Source organism: Pleurodeles waltl, chromosome 7, assembly GCF_031143425.1.
Source record: "Pleurodeles waltl isolate 20211129_DDA chromosome 7, aPleWal1.hap1.20221129, whole genome shotgun sequence".
In the NCBI taxonomy this organism is placed as follows: domain Eukaryota; kingdom Metazoa; phylum Chordata; class Amphibia; order Caudata; family Salamandridae; genus Pleurodeles; species Pleurodeles waltl.
Genome location: NC_090446.1, coordinates 1,252,461,984 through 1,252,478,864, shown reverse-complemented (window position 1 = coordinate 1,252,478,864; position 16,881 = coordinate 1,252,461,984). Strand labels below are relative to the sequence as shown.

At 40.5% G+C, this 16,881-nt stretch overlaps 1 protein-coding gene across 1 annotated transcript in view; it reads right to left on the bottom strand.

Annotated features, from left to right (window-relative positions):
• The window catches only part of LOC138246137 (myosin-1B-like), a 48,287-nt gene extending 37,386 nt beyond the window's left edge, over positions 1-10,901 (bottom strand). Inside the window, exons 1-6 of the mRNA XM_069200408.1 lie at positions 10,871-10,901; positions 10,376-10,427; positions 6,819-7,035; positions 6,578-6,721; positions 3,588-3,744; positions 27-54 (exon numbers count right to left, since the gene is read on the bottom strand). Of these exons, the coding sequence (XP_069056509.1) occupies positions 27-54; positions 3,588-3,744; positions 6,578-6,721; positions 6,819-7,022 (533 nt within the window). The 5' untranslated portion in view covers positions 7,023-7,035; positions 10,376-10,427; positions 10,871-10,901. The remainder of the gene's footprint in view (positions 1-26; positions 55-3,587; positions 3,745-6,577; positions 6,722-6,818; positions 7,036-10,375; positions 10,428-10,870) is intronic.
• Between the last annotated feature and the right edge of the window lie 5,980 nt (positions 10,902-16,881).

Here is a 16,881-nt window from a genome sequence, read left to right as displayed (position 1 = left end):
GACAAAATAAGTAGAATAATATTTACGTGATCAGGATTGACTGGTTTTCACGATCTGAAAAAGAAAATTGTCGTTTTTTTATTAAAGGAGTGAGATTTATTTAAAGTTTTTATTTTTTATTTTTTTTTACTTTAAGGCGCATACTTCTCTACTATAAACATCTTAATTCAACACACTATTCCCAGTATTGTGGTAAAACCAGGAAGTAGACTGCCTGGGGATATAACAATTCCACATGGTGTTGCTTCTCCCAGGTGCTTTAATAGCACTCTAAGGGGCTCATTTACAAGAATCTGAAGCATCAGCTCAGATTTCTTGCGCTGTCCTACAACCCCCTAATGATACCATGGATGCACTGTTTTTACAATTCATAGCTCCATGGCGGACATTTTTACAGATGTGTCAGAAAATCTGACTCACCTGTGGTACTAAACTGATGCATTGCTGGACTAGCGTAAAAACAATGACACTACTCCAGCAATGCGAGGAAGGCTCCAACAGAGAAAAGCTCTGTGTCAGTTTAACGCCTGCTCTGATCATGTGTTAAAATTCTGACACAGTGAAGAAGCAGTGAAATGTTGTAAATTTCACTGTGTCAGTTCTGCATTGCTTTTACCAAAGGGAACATCTACCTTGCATACATTATACCTGGCGCAGGTATAATATGACGCAAGGTTTTGCTAACTGCCACACTGGGCCCTATGTGTCCGTTTTTAAATGTTGAGCAGTGTAAAGCGCTGCTTGAGCCACCGTGGCGTAAAAAAAATTACACAACAGTGGCGCAAAGGCCTTGTAAATTACACCTACAGGTGGGGGCTAGCATGCATTGCTTTATTAATAAAATAATAAGTGCCGGTGCCCAAAGCGCTGCTCAGACACCTGCAGCTAGCGATATAATATGTCAGATTGCAAATAGTAAGCTTGTGCAGTTACAAATCCACCACAGACCTCTTCAGTTCACTACCAGGCACTTTCTGCCCCGTTATTACACTTATAGAGGTGTCTTATTTCTCCCTTAGTAACAGATTTTCTGTATTTCTCTTCCTCCATCATTTCATTTTGTTTGTTTTTCGCTCTGTTGGTCTCGGGAAATGTCTGATCTGGAGAAATAAGTGCCGGTCCCCAAAAATAAGTGCTGGTGCCCCCCCACCAGAAACCACTGGTTCAAATTAAGCCCTGCTAACATGCCAGTAGCACACATTTTCAAAAGTTTAACATTACAAATCAAGTTTGTGAAAAACTCCTGGTTTTTGCAAAATTTGAGCACAACTTGTCATCCTGATTCAAACACAAACTTATATATATGCTACATTTGGGACTTCTGGGTTAGTTTAATGAGTGCTATACAATGGTTCATCAGTGCCTAATTTGTTAAAAAAGTGTGAGCACCATAGTCCTTCTAGGGACGCCACGGCAGCTTGCATCGCCCATTGCCCCTGCCTACGCTGCCATGACATTAAGAACACAACTACTAACCATGTGCACCCCTACAAATGTGACAATTCAGACTATTCTAGTCCACCCACAGCTATAATATTGATGTGAGCTGCAGGTGCTCTTCTTCTTTAATCTATATTGACTTATTAAACACACTTGTGCTCATCTCAAAACTAAACAGACAGCGGCACTATGTGGTGGACTGTCATTGGAACCGGTGCTGACAATTAAGTGCCAGTGCCGAGAACCTGAAATCACTAGCTCAAATTAAACACTGCTGGTTCGTCCAGAAATCTTTGAAGCGGAGACATGTCATGGCTAGAGTCTGTCATTGCTGAACATCACAGAAAGAGTCTGATTTGGGCTCACAGTCAATTTAAAATAAACGCACAAATGGTGTAGGGAGGAATGCTTGCAAATAGTCTGCACCACTGACAATTGCTCTGGTTACCAATCCACCCCATTGTTTTTCACCAACTCCGCTATCACAAGTAATTGCCAGTAATGTATACTATTCACAATGATTCCTCCTATCACCTTTTGTGTGAAGTAATGCAAAGCCTTCAGCGGCCATGTGCATGTCCAGACACGGGTCCCTTGGTTCCTGTGCCACAGAACCTGAGCTATACCCTTGGGCCACTGGAATTATGTGATTGTGCATCCAATGTGTTTTTCGCATAATTGTGGATTCGCCACATAATCCATCATTTGTTGCATAATCTTCAAATGTTAACACAAATACTAATTTGTTTCTAGCTCAAATTGTTCAAAACTTACTAAAAACTCAGCAACACGTGTAGTGGAAGGCCCTCTCCCAAGCCTAATAGGTCATCTTTCTGTTGGATATTGCTATATTTGGGTGTTGAACTGGTATTAATAATGTGCAGCAATGCTGTGAAAATGTTAGCAAGTATAAAATTGACAAACAGAATAAAGTAATACTATCACAAAATGTACCGCTTCATGCTGCATGATTAGCTTTTTCTTGTCACATAATTTCCTCAACCCTGTCTCATAATATGGCCGCATATTTACAGGGGTCCTGGCTATACCTCACTGAGGAGGCCTAACTAGGCTGAAACCTTTGACTGGGGTTTTATGTGTTCCATTCTGAAGGGGGCCTCGCCTTGCAGTTCGTGATTCTTATGATATTTGAGAGCTCCTCTATACTTTAGATGCCTCCAGATGTAATGTTTAGAAGAGTGACTTTGAGCAATCTGCTCCGACCTGGTCCTGAGACCTGAATGATGACTACAGGCACTCATTGCTTTTTATCCCTTGGTACTTTATATATTCTGCTTTGTAAAGCCCTGCCTCCTTATGGAATACATAAACTGTAAGTACCAGGGTACAATTCATTGCTGGAAAAAAAATCATGTTTGGGTGAAGGTGTTAAAAGCAAGAGGAACACATTTGGCAGCACTACAATGAGGCGCTCTCCAAAGCATAAGACGTCATCTTAGTCAATAGACTTTTTGTTACCACAAAATAGCATTCAACTTCACCATGGCAACCCCAGGCTTGCAAGGCTGTTTTTAAGACGTAACCTGCATACTAACTGTTTGATAGTATATTGTACAGGAGACTGAGATAACATTTAAATTAGCACACTCAGGTGACCTTTGGGCTATACAGTGGTGCCATGTCACGTGCAATGCCCCTAACTAATTCTGGTTTTTTTTACCCAACAACTTGCATATCGGAGCTTAAACTTGTAGGAGAAGAGAAACTACACTTCCCAGAATGCTTAATTCAACAGGCTAAAACGCCCTGAATGTCTGAAAATACTGGGCATGAAATAGAGCAACTAAGCAGCTGTAGAACATATTTTCCTACCCAAAGGTTTATAGTTGAGCTAACCAAATCTAAGATTGATTAAGTTTCAAATAAGTTATACTGCGAACATAAGCTATTTGGTGTGCATTGGGATGCCTGTAAAGTATAACATATGTATGTGGTTTTATCCAATGGTTATATATTAAACATAGTGAGGTCTTCCTATAATTCGCAGGTTTTATATCAGACTACTGGAGACCAACGCACTCAATGCAGTCAAGAAATTTTCCCATGAAGTTGCTTCAACACCAAACTGTGTGATCAGCATCCTGAGCCAGAAATATATGTTTGCAAAACACTCTTGAAATACTTACCAGTTAACATGAACTGATAGGCGTTGTCGGAGATGGAGAAGATGTGTGGTGGGGCCTCCTGACGCTTCTTGCCTCGGTAGCCACTCACCACTTCCGGGTTGTACACTGGCAGCCACTTGTAGGGGTTGACAGTGGCGCAGAAGAGACCAGAGTACGTCTGAGCAAAAAGTAGAAAATAACACAGAAATGTTGCCAATTGTACAACAAACCTGAAGTTATTGCAAGTAATTTTGAATTGTAACCAAAAAGTCATAGAAAATATATTTCACAATAAAATGTGTGCACCAAGTGCAATTGGGAAAGCGTGATCCTACCAGATGCCTGAGCAATGCAATCAGGCAAACTTCAAATTTATTTAGAGTTGAATTGGCCAATACATATCGTCATGTGGGGATTATAACCTCTCAGGCCCTGATTCACAAACCTTCACTTTAAATTTGGAAATGCATGCATCCTATACTTAGACATACGTCTTCCGTAGGTTTACAGTTTCTATGGATTCACAATGATTCCAGGATCAAATATGTAAATCAAGACAGGTCGCAGTTTGTCTAAGGCAGTGGTTCCCAAACTTTTGACTTCTGTGGACCCCCACTTTATCATTAGTGGAACTCAGGGACCCCCACTGAATAATTATTGGAATGAAGGGGACCCCCCAAATGAGTCATTACTGAAAGCTGCTAAACTAATCTGTTAATATTATTTAAATTTCTAAGCAGTCTCGGACCCCCCTGAGGAGACTTTGATGACCCCCAGGGGTCCCCGGACCACAGGCTGGGAACACTGGTCTAAGGTACTCTTGTTCCTCTACACATAATTCTGTGGATTGTCCACACAGCAGACAACATGCCAGTGTACAAAAAAATGGCATGTGCACTTTGTTTTGTTTCAATTTTTCCCCTCAGGAAACATCTTTTCCCCTTGTGTAGAAACCTATTTCTCTACACCAGCAGAGAACATTCTGCTGTCTCCTTCCCATTTCAATCATCCAAAGTCACTTACTTCTTAATTTTAAGGACATATCTTTTATATAGATTTCTGGGGTGTGGAACAAAATGTTTTAGAAAATCTAGAACTTTGTGGCACTTTACTGCATTTTGGATGGTCACCATCCTGTAACATTCCTTTTCTCATCGCTAACCTAACATTTGCAATGTTGGCGAACCCGCAATACTGGCAGGGCTTACCCCCTCATCATTTTACTTGACCACAAAGCTTTCTTTCATGAGACGTGTGACTTACTTAAGGGAATTCAGTGAATAGTAAATCACACTTACTCCCAGGCAACCTTTGCAGACCAGGCTCTAGCTTTCAACTTCAAGGGCAGAAGTATATTAAAGATTTTTTGGCTTCTGTATCTCGCGATATATACAAAACCCCAGTTGCCAATTGAGAGTTCTATTAACCAAGAATTTACAAGATAGATATAGAGGGGTCAGCTCAATGTAGCTTTATCTGAATCTTGGTTTAAGATAAATTTGCATTTAATGAATTAAATCTGAAAATAATTCAACTAATCACTGAATATTCTCCAAGTCTGTCATGAAACCGTCTCTCCTGGACCTATGATGGGCATCAATATGGTAAACAATACATATCTGATACTATTTATATTTTCCATGCTAGATCCACAAGTAAGAAGAGACTAGAATGTGAAATGGCTCTGCTGCAAATACAGATTACCATGCACAAATTCCTATCACTTGATTCATATAATTTCATATACAAATGAACGCAAAATTTGCAACGTTCAACAGGTTTTGTATTCATCTTATTTTTTTAGCTGGGGGGAGGGTTCGGTGACCCTAATGCACAATTGCTGCCAAAAACGATGGCCTCGAGGTCATGCATTAAATTTCCGGCAAGGCAGACTCAGCCTTACATCCTTTCGAGGTAGGTTAATTGGGTGCCTCGTAAATTGGGTTCTGGTAAGATTGTTTTACAGCGTTTAGAAATTAAGATTTGAGGTATAAAGGTCTATATGTAAAACTAAGGAATTCTGTTATTATTAATTACTGTTATGATGTAGTGGGGTCTGACAACTATTTTTAGAAAAGTATACAAAATAAGGAACGTAGGCTTAGAAATATAATTATCAGCTGGTACACAAGCAACAGGATGGCTTGCTCTAGGATGCCTCTGGCACTGCCTCGCTACACCTTGCCTCAGAGTTCAAGAAACCTGTGGCAGGAAGAGCGAGGATATATTGCTACAAGAGTACTGTTTCTTTTATGTTTGTATTTCCTACTCATTGCCTAATCCCCTTAGTAGCAGCTGAGGATCAAAGGAAGAGACAAGTTGTAATGGCATCAGGAGTCAAAATGTGTATGATGTCATCGGCGTTATCCCTGAAATCTTGGTAAAAAAAATGCTCATGTGCTCAAATGGGCAAGCTTCGATTGAGAACTCTGCATCCTGCTGGTACAGTTACTGAAAAATGTGCATAGTCAGTTCTTTGTAAATCGTTACTAGACCTTTAGCAAGTGAAAATGTTTTTCTCAAACTTTAAATTGCTAATGACTGATAGACGACCTTTAAAATGTTTTGCAAGCAAGTTGACATCTTCTAAACATTTACAAATATTACATTGACAATCAGTTCTATTCGAATGTGTTAGAAAACCTGATTTCCAATAATATTACAGTTCATATCAGAATGACACTGCAAATAGAAACTTGAAGGCGAATCATGGGATAATTGAATGTTCAAACTACATTTTTGCTTGCTGATAGTCCACTTGATTAGACAAACAAAGCAATAAGATTGTTTTGTATTATTTTATTCTATTATTTTATTGTGTTGTATTTATTGATTATGTGTTTTATGTACTTTTATAGCCATTTCAATGCACCAAATAAAGAATTTAAAATGAACTGAATGGACAAGGAATTAAATGGTATATTGGTTACAGTGGGTAATATATTTATACAAAGCAGCATCTCACTTTGTGATTAATGCCATGCAGAGAAATAATAATCAGTTTTACTTACATAGATCATCCATGCTGCATAACGCTCTTTGAGGTTATACAACACAGTTGGTTCATTGAGGTGAGTCATCATAGCCATGTCTTCAATTTTATCATACTTAGGGGGGTTCATCGGGTAGACTTGGTCCTCCTTGACAGTTACATTCTGGTGAAAAGAGAGGAGTGCCAGGTGTCAAACATATCTACTGATGGTGAGAGCCTTGGAGAACTTGAAAACAAAAATCTTTCATGTGGTCACTTACCTGGCCAGCCTCAGTCTTTACGGTGACTTTGCCACCTTCTTTACTCTGGATGACACCCTTCACATACAGCTCCTTGGGATCAGCTACAAAGCAGGACGTTTTTGCATCAAACGGACGATTCTGGTCCTCAATTCTTTCCTTCTCAGTTTTACGGAGGAACTGGGCCGCCACCCCAAAGATGGCCATCTCCGCGTCTGAACTCATGGTTGCAGCGTTCCTTCGGAAGCAGGAGAATATCAATTAAATGGGCACCTAATCAATATTTATACATATGTGCCTAGTGCACTTTCGGGTTCCTCATCAAACAATGTTAGCACAATGCTGAGGGATTCTTTCACAACATAAGGAAGTCAACAACAACCTAAAGTCATCATGTTTGCTAATGTTATCAGGAATGACAATCATAACAATAATTTGTATATTCTAAGTGCTAGCTGCAGAGTGGACAAGGCAACATATTTATGGTCACGCCCTAAGCTCTTTTTCAAAAACCGGTTTCTGGAGAAGGTGGAGAAGGATGAATTAGAGACTGACTTTTAAATCATGCGTTGTTATCTTGGTCTCTAGTTGCGTGTAATATTCAAAAACACAATCCAGGAGTTCAGTTAAACTTCTGATATTACACTAGAGTCTAGGATGTGTTGTTGTGCACCTTCTTTTACCTCTCATGCCACTCATTCTAAACAAAGTTGTGAGTGTTTTCATGCCACAAAATACCACATAAATGTTCCAAGACTTTCAACACAATTGATCAGGCAATTTCTTGACCAGAGGAATCTGTTCAGTCTTCTGTGGCTAGGGTTTGCTTGAGGAAATCCATCATTAGAGGTCAATCTTAATAATCTTTTAATCCTAAAGGTCATGGGCTCAAGAGACAACAAGGCGCTGTCTTTTAACCTTGCCTGTCGTCCCGTTGCTGACACTGTAGAATGCGTTGGCTTCCTCTGTTACTTCTATGCCAGTGAAATGCTGATCATTAATGGTGGATGTAGACGAGCCCTGCAAAATTGTTCAGGGTAAAACCATTTGAGCCAAAAATACTTCTGAAAGGTTTTAGAGAAGCAAGCCAAATGTGGATGGGAATGTTACCTGCTACCGAGGAGAGATACTTGGTGCACTTCAAAAAATGATTCACACAATGTGGTTTACATCGCTCTTAAAGTAAGTGAAGGATCATAATCTCTTTAAAACAAAAACATGGCCAAATATTCTTTTAATGATAGCTCCAGTGTCTGAAGTTAGACCAAATGGCCGTGGGTAGCCCCTTCAGCTCCAGTTTGCTCCCTTAATTAGTAAAGGTTATTTGGGAACACCTTCTGCTAGGCTGATGCTCATACTGGGAAGATGTCTGTTTATTCTTCAGTAGTCAGCGTCCCAGGGCACAGGCCTTCATCACTGCTTCAAGGTCACAGAATGTCATGTTGCAAGGTTAGATTATAAGCAAGTACAACGACTGAGCGTTAGATAACATTGCAAGTGAGAGGTTATTTGGAGAAAGGGATTTCTTCCTATGACTGAGGTCCCTCGGATTGTGATATAAGGATAGCCTGAACGTCACTCTTAAATGGGGTTAGTGTCAAAAAGTGTGGTGCCATTGAGACCTGTGCCATCAGTGAGATGACATGTTTAAGGAAACTCTCTCTATATATATGTGTGTGTATATCTATCTATAGATGTGCCCTTTTTTTAATTTAAGGAAAACAGTTCCTATACTTTTTTGTAAAAAGACAATACCCCAGGACGGTTGATTCTGACAGCTGAAATGCTTCAGCTGCAGTGTAAGACAAGGAGTCTTCTGTAATGTGCAACCGATGGAAGGGCAGACAACTAAACAAGCTTTCTTTCCAGGGTGCCTACTTGCCTGCAAGAAATGTGAATGTGTGTAACTGGTCAATCTACAAATCTAAGGGATGCTTGGAAATGTTATTGGCTTTAATTCATGGAATCACTTGAAGCTTCCTGATGACACACACTCCCTTTGAGTGGTACTGCAAGGGAGTTACCAGTTGAGTGGTGAAGTGTGTGCTTTCAAAGGACAGTTATAAAAAAAAAAGACTGCACTATGGGACCTTTTAGCACTAAACATACACAAGTCACTATTCTCAGTGGTGCAGCACAAAATGATGGGGCCCCCCTGCAAAGTGTGTTTGGGGTCCCAACGCCTCCCATATTTCATATGTATTCATTGTCCTTGGACTGGATGGGGGCCCCTGAAGAATTGGTTGGCCCCCTGAAGGGCCCCCTCACATACTTCAGGAGTGGCAGGGGCCTGTGTTACTCCCCCAACTATTCTCCACTGCTCCATCCAGGATTTAATTCTGTGTCTCTCTGGTTACAGACACAGACATTTGCAGTGTATTAACTACTATAGGTTTTGTGAAGTATGGTAGTGCATTTCTCACTGATTAGCTTAATTTGCATGTATTTTTCATTCAAGGTGTGCATTATTTTATATACAGTTACCTGAATGTGAATGACTGAAAAAGGTTACAGAATATTTCATTTTTTTAGGCGTGACTGTGACCCCTGCCATACACACTCACCCCACCCCATAAGGCACAGCATCACAGTTCCCAGACTTTTTGTAATGCACTTGGGCCACTGAGAAGAATGAAATATTGAAGCGGCGTAAGTACTGAGTACTAGTCAAAACCCAGACTAATGGCCAACAAGGACATTTGAGGTGAAGTACAGTAGATGCTGGATGCTACGCTCTCCACACTACTGGAGCTGAGAAATTGTAACTGAGTTCACGACTGCTAAATCTAAGGTTGCTCAGGATGTATTGTTGATTTGTCATCAAGCAGGAGTCATTCAGATCAGATAACCTCCCTTCCTAAGATGCTTTGCTAATGATGGCCAACTGTATCACTGTACTGATTATCAAATGTGGTGCTTAATTTGTGCTGGTGGCTGCAGGTGGGGCCCACTGGCCCTTTATTTTGGGCACCAGAACTACATTTTCGTCATCAGACTTTGACCCAAAACAAAAGAGAGAAAGTCGGAGTAGGAGGAAAGAAAGATTAAGATAAAGATGGGTACACACTGACAAAGGGAGTAAACAGGGATGAAAAAGAACCTGCAATGGTGCGATAAAGACACAGGAAACTGATGAAAGTGGGAAGGGGCGTGAGGTAGAATCAATAGTAGGCAGCCTTCATTTTATGCAACTTCAATACTCGGCAGTAATGAGCTCTGAGAGAAACTTTGAGCCCCGGCATTTATTATTTTACAAATGAAACTCGGGACGAATGGTATGAAAGAAATGGAGAAAAAACACATCCTGGAAGCAATTTGGAAGCCAGCCTTTTGGTACAGAAAGTGGCCACGAGAGCACAAAACAGTGGCCTATTCAAGCATGGAGTATAAACTCAAAGAATAATATCATGCCTACCTTTACTTAAGGTTTGCCTTATCTTACAGGGGCAGTAGATGTGTCTTCGTGTTAAAGGTATTGGCAAGCGAAAAATCCACGTGCACACTTTTATATCATTAAAGCTAGTGGCTTACGTTTCACTCAAAGACAGTGGCATGCAACACTTCTTCAAGGCACTTACCTTTATTTCCCCCCCGACGGAAATGTGGTGAGTCCACAAGGCACCCTGAAACCTGGAACAGACAGAGAGCACTTGTAGCTTTGGGTATTTTATAATTAGCTTCAAACATTGTTGCACTTCCAGATTTAACTGGGTAATACGTCGGGGGGTTAAGCAGACAGCTACGGCATGCGTCACTTTGCACTTGTGAATTCTCCCCTCTGGGACATCTACCAGCACATAGTGTGTGGGCATTAGGTTTCACAGCTGCACAGCGCAGCTATTCTCTGCCTATTCCAGGCATTTTTCCCATGCAAATCTCACAGCGGTAGACTGAGCAAACACTGGCTCATTATCAGTCCAATGGTTAATTACAACAGATTTTCAACAAATGAAATTTAAAGAGAAAGCATGCGGGTGGCACTGCTTGTAGGGCCCTCAGGTACTACGGCGGGATGAAGGAAAGAAGCTCACGCGCCCTTACTAGCCAGTCTGGAAGGAAGTGGTCCCTCTTACCTCTGGAAGCTGAACTGGCAGCGGATTAGAGGGCACCTACAGACTCCGCTCTTTTATATAGTCAGATCTGCCCACTCAGCAGTATGGCCATCTATATTTGGTCAAATATTTTCTCGGGATTCGTCGATCAAATTCTAGAGGCTTTGATTTCCCCTCCCGTTCGGTTATAATTGGCAACAGATGCTCTGCCCCGAAGGATACGGAGGCTTCGTTTGTTCTGTAAAACTTGCATCGCTCCCGTCGCGAGCCTCGACCCAGAAGTTCCTTGATAGTCGCACTACAAGAGTGACCGGGGAGAGAGAAGTAATTTAGCAAGTCAGGAAAGAAGAACCGGGAAAAATGAAAATTACAAGAAGAACCGAAAGGGAGAGAGGGAATAAGCTTGGAATTCCACTTGGACCTACAATTTATTTTAAAATATGAAAACGTGCTTTAACTACGTTTTGGGCATTTGTATTTAGTTGATTTGCATCCATAACCTAATGAGCTAGATTACTTTTCTTTAAATGGCTAAAAAATAGTCTACGATCAACAACTGTGCGAACCGAATCTATTAGTGGCACCTGTTCTGAAGATGTAGAAAAGGGAATTTAACATATATTTCGTAAAAAATGATTTAACATGTTGAGAGTTGTGTTCGTTTATAATACATGAGATATAGCAATTCATAGAGCAATTATGGGGAGAAAATCTAAACTTTCTTGGTCACGTTTCCGGCATTTAACTGTACAATTGTACTTTGACTGACGTTTAACAAAACTCAAGCATCAGAGAGAGCAGATTGATTATTTTGGTATAGCGAATGGCGCTTTTTATTGTTGGTAAGTGTGTCTGAATGTTATGTTGTGTTATTGATATGTTAGGTTATGTTGTGTTGCGTTGTGTGGTGTGCTGTGTTATGTTAAGGAATTATGTATGGCATAGCTTGCCATTGTATGACCTTGGAACAATGAGCTTGTGAAAACTATAGCGTTTTTATAGCTTAACACAGTGGTTCCCAACCAGTGGTCCGGGGACCCCTGGGGTCCACAACTGCTTAGAAAATGTAACAATAATAGCAGTTTAATAAAGTGCATATAAATAAAGTGGCTGAATATACAATTGATTTTTTTAAAATGTGCTGTAAATGTCAAAGAATTTGAAATTTGAGGCTTAAAATGAAATTGGAATCCTTAGATTGATTCATGGGAGCAGTGCAGGGTGCATCAGACATCACCCATATGGAGATGTATGGCTTCAATTAAATTTAGAAAAGCTCCAACCTTCTTATTAAAAGTCATTTTTATTTAATATATATTTGTTTGTAATTTAAATAAAAATGATCATTTGTGCATGTGTTTGATGAATGCTTGTTTCTGTATTTTTGTGTACTGTTTTGTGGTTCAAATCATCGACAATGTTTTTTTTCGGGGTTTGGCTTTCAGTAATGTGCCAGTTTGGGGGGGGGGGTTGGATTCCAAGAATGATTAGTTGGGGGTCCCTGGGTTCTAGTAAAGATAAAGTGGGGGTCCACAGAAGTCAAAAGGTTGGAAACCACTGGCTTAACACAAGGGATATTACATATCGGCGTTTGTCTCTACCTTCGCAGCAATATAAGATTTGATTTATGGCCGCTGCGCAGCTTGGTTGCTCTGTTCGTGTTTTCTTTCATAGCTGGGATCTTTCTGGTGCAAGTAATGCTCGTCGCTGTCTTTGCTGAACGCCTTCTGCGCTCAGTCAGGCAAGCAGCTCTCCTATTCTAGGCACGACACAAAGAAAGGCTTCTCGGCGAGCCTGTAGTGAACGGCAACACAAATGATGGACGGCACTTTAACAGCTTTGAAATAAGAGCGTGGATTTCGGATTAAAAGGCGTCTGCGCACAAAACTGTTATTTACGAATAAAATCGGCCTGCGATGTGCTCCGCTGCTCTGCCGACGCGCAACGAGAGGCTAACAAGCTGTGAATACACCAAAGAACGAGAGGCTATCGTGGTGTGAACGGCTCACAAGAGAACCGAGGATAACAAGGAGTGACTATACTTACGCACAAGAGAACTAGAGGCCAACAAGGAGTGAATATACTTACGCACAAGAGAACTAGAGGCCAACAAGGAGTGAATATACTTACGCACACGCGAACCAGAGGCTAACAAGGAGTGACTATACTTACGCACAAGAGAACTAGAGGCTAACAAGGAGTGACTATACTTACGCACAAGATAACTAGAGGCAAACAAGGAGTGACTATACTTACGCACAAGATAACTAGAGGCAAACAAGGAGTGACTATGCTGACGCACAAGCGAACCAGAGGTTAACAAGGAGTGACTAACTTACGCACAAGAGAACTAGAGGCTAACAAGGAGTGACTATACTTACGCACAAGAGAACTAGAGGCCAACAAGGAGTGAATATACTTACGCACAAGAGAACTAGAGGCAAACAAGGAGTGAATGTGTGGTGCATGGGCTATTATGAAACCCTTCAGAGACAGTTAAGCCTTAACCCGTAATTGGCCTTATTTTACCAGTTTCTCATTCAGTCAACATGTAGCCGAGATCTAGGGACTGTTATAAGCATACTAACTTCCCAGGAAAGTTGCAGTGGCTCACTGAACTTCTTCATTACAATATATATTTTTGTTTTAACTGTACAGATAGATAGATAGATAGATAGATAGATAGATAGATAGATAGATAGATAGATAGATAGGTAGTTTACGCAGTATTGCGCATTATCAGAAGAGAGCATGCAGTTTGCAAACTGGCATACATAAGTGTATGTGCGTGTCTGTGTAAGGGTGTGTATGACTGTACTGAGGCATACACGTGTAAATGTATCTTTGTTCATACACGAATATAGACACACATTTATATGTATGCTTCTGTGTCTGTATGTGGTAGGTGTATATCTGTGTGTATGCTTATTTCTGTGTACGTATAAATGTGAATGCCTACATACATATGACTTTGTTTATGTGCGCGGTGAGTGTGTGGACATACATTGACCTTTAATTACTGTGTCTTCTTTCGTCCCCTTTCAGGCCCAACCCTAGTTAGTAGCTTTCACTTGACAGGAAAGCAGCGTTAATTGCAACAAAAACTTCACCTAATTATCAGCTGTCACTCCCCACCTCGGTGGTAAGAGTGGGGTAACGGGGGGTTCAATTCTCGCAAACTTAACATCAGGCCACGATTACGGTGATGACTGACAAAACTCTTAATGACAACACTCTACGGCTGTCTTAAAATGTCCCAATATGTCCAGTGTTCTGCTCAAATGAGTACGATAAGATCTAGATCCGGGAGGACAGAGCTTATAGGAAATATATTTACACGCCAAGGGCCATCCTTAGAGATTAACTACAAAATAATTACTGAATTCAAAAACTAGACCGAACAAGTTATCTTAAAAAAGCTGATGCAAATGTCCAAAAATCGAGGTTTAGCACGCGGGGAAAAAATATCCCTTCTGGATATTTTTTCTGCAAAGTTTTTTCGTTTTGTGATTACATTTATGTGTTACATGTAGTGATTGATCGCATCGAGCTAGCTTGACCACTGGAAGTGTATTTTTTCGGGGGGAATGGGAAGGGAGGGAGTAGGGGCCGTTCCCTCCCAAGAATGTTTTTTTTTAATATGGTGCATTTTAAGCATATTTTTTATTATCAATCCTGGTCCAATAATTGGATGGATGCAGACTGGAGGCAGGGTTGCACGAAACAATGAATGAACAGTTTGATGGCCAGGAGTTGGAGGATGAGTTAGCTCAAGAATTGATAACAAAGAATAAAGACTACCATCTATGTGGAGCAACTCGTCTCAATTGAACGACCAAGTGTGGGTGCTCTGGTTTTTATTTTAACTTCCACATTAAAGCATCACCCTCCCCAAACACTACTTCCACCAATCCCTATGCAACATAGGTAGCCTGGATGTATTCACACAGTGTACCAATTTAGTTCCTCAAAAAATTAAACACAGAGGATTAATCTTTGATATAACATGGGAGAGAGAATGAGATAACCAAGTAGTTGCACAAAAACCCTGCATCAATCCCAGCTTCACTTGACCTCAATGTTTGATCCTGAGCGATTACTTTTTAGATTTCACCTACACAGCGCTTGCTTGTGAAATCTATTGTATTCAATACACATCTTAAAAGGGGCATACATCCCACACTTGCTTTTCATTGGTTCCTGTACCTGATACTTACTTTTCCTCAGTTTGTATTGGCTCTTATCACACTATTTCTCTGCATTTACCAATGTGTGTTCCTTGTGTGTTTGCTCTTATCAGTGTCCATAACCCAAGTACTGCTTTCATCCACCTTGTGGAACTCTTTTTTTTTTTTTCAGTTTTTTTCTGTACAGCGCTTGCTTTGTTTGTCCTCCGCACTTTACCTTATCTCTCATTGGCTGCACGCATTTCAAAAATGCTTGTTTTTTTTTCATTTTCACACTCCATATAAATGCATGTGTTCTGTTTGTGCTCCCTGTTGTAAAGAATGTAAATCTTTAAGTCATGAAGTGGAGTAAATAAGGTATGAAGATTCAATGTTAGTCAACGCTCAGAGCAGACTCTTCTCAGCTGGCCAGCCATCACCTGTCACAGCTGGAACATTCACCCTCTCAATCTTATCTAGAATTCCACACTGTAAGATCCCATGAGAATGAAGGCACGAGCCATGCAGCACGCACTTTCATTCAAGTACAAGTACAACACTTCCCCTTCCATTCCATGTTATTATGTTTTCAAAATTTGCACTATAACACAGAAATAACCATGTGTTGCATCAGACAACATTTTGAGCAAACATAATCTTAAAGGTACGCTGGCGGTCTGCGCTCTCTTGTATTCCTTTCTCTTTGGTCAAGTGTTCATTTACTCTGTGATTCTCTTTACTGACCTCTTTTCTTGAATTGGAATTCAATGCCCCTTCTGCTCCAGTGGATTCAAATTCATTATTGTCATCATCATGTACCCACTACATTGATCACCTTCTTATACATCACACTCCCCCCCTTCTGATATAATGCAATCTTGCAACAATTCCACCGCTCACCATTGTTTAACACAACATAATGCTGGAACACCTGCCCAATGTTATATGGTCCCTAAATTTCGATAAACCTCTCAACACCTTTCCTGACTTAACTTTAACCCAGCCTTCTTTTTCAATGTCTTTCTTCTGACTTAGATATCCCTTCTCAACTTTAGATTCTTGTTCCCCATCCCCAGCTACCCACTCTTTCATCCAAGCAGGGACCATTTTAGATCATGGAACTGTTCCTCTTGTCGGTTCAAAGGGAGACCTAAGTATGGATCCTTGTTCTTTAGTGCAGTACATCCCCATACCAAATTACCCACTGCTTCTCTAATATTATGACCATGAGCATATGCCATTTGTATGACAACTTTGACCATTCTATTGGCTCTTTCTAGATTGCCATTACCTGTGGAAGATGTACAATGTTGTTTAATCCCATGGTAATGAAGAAAAGTTTTAATTTCAACAGATTTTAATTGTGTGCCATTGTCAGTTATACACAGAATGGCACCCCTTCTTCCAAAAACAATTTTTTAGAGTGCTAATGGTGATTTCTGTGGTAATCTCTTTCATAAAGACAACACTTAACCATTTGGAATGTACATTCACATCTACTAAGGCAAACCTATACTTATCACACAAACCAGACATGGGGCCTATAAAATCAATTCAGACCATATGCCAGGCCTTGCCAGGATCAACTATATGTTCCTTTATGTACTGATTTCCATATATGACATTTCTCTACCCATGATACAACCTAACTATCAATACCAGGCCACCAAAATTGAGCCTTGAGCTGACGCTGAGCCAGACTTTGTCCCAGGCGTCCTTCAGGTGCCATATTTATCAATTTATTCCTTAAACCCACCGGAAGCACAAATCTATCTCCCCTCATTAAGATTCTTTATTCCCAGATATGGTCATTTCATCAATTATGTTAACAAAAGGACGCATGGGGACAGCCACACTGCTTTCTCT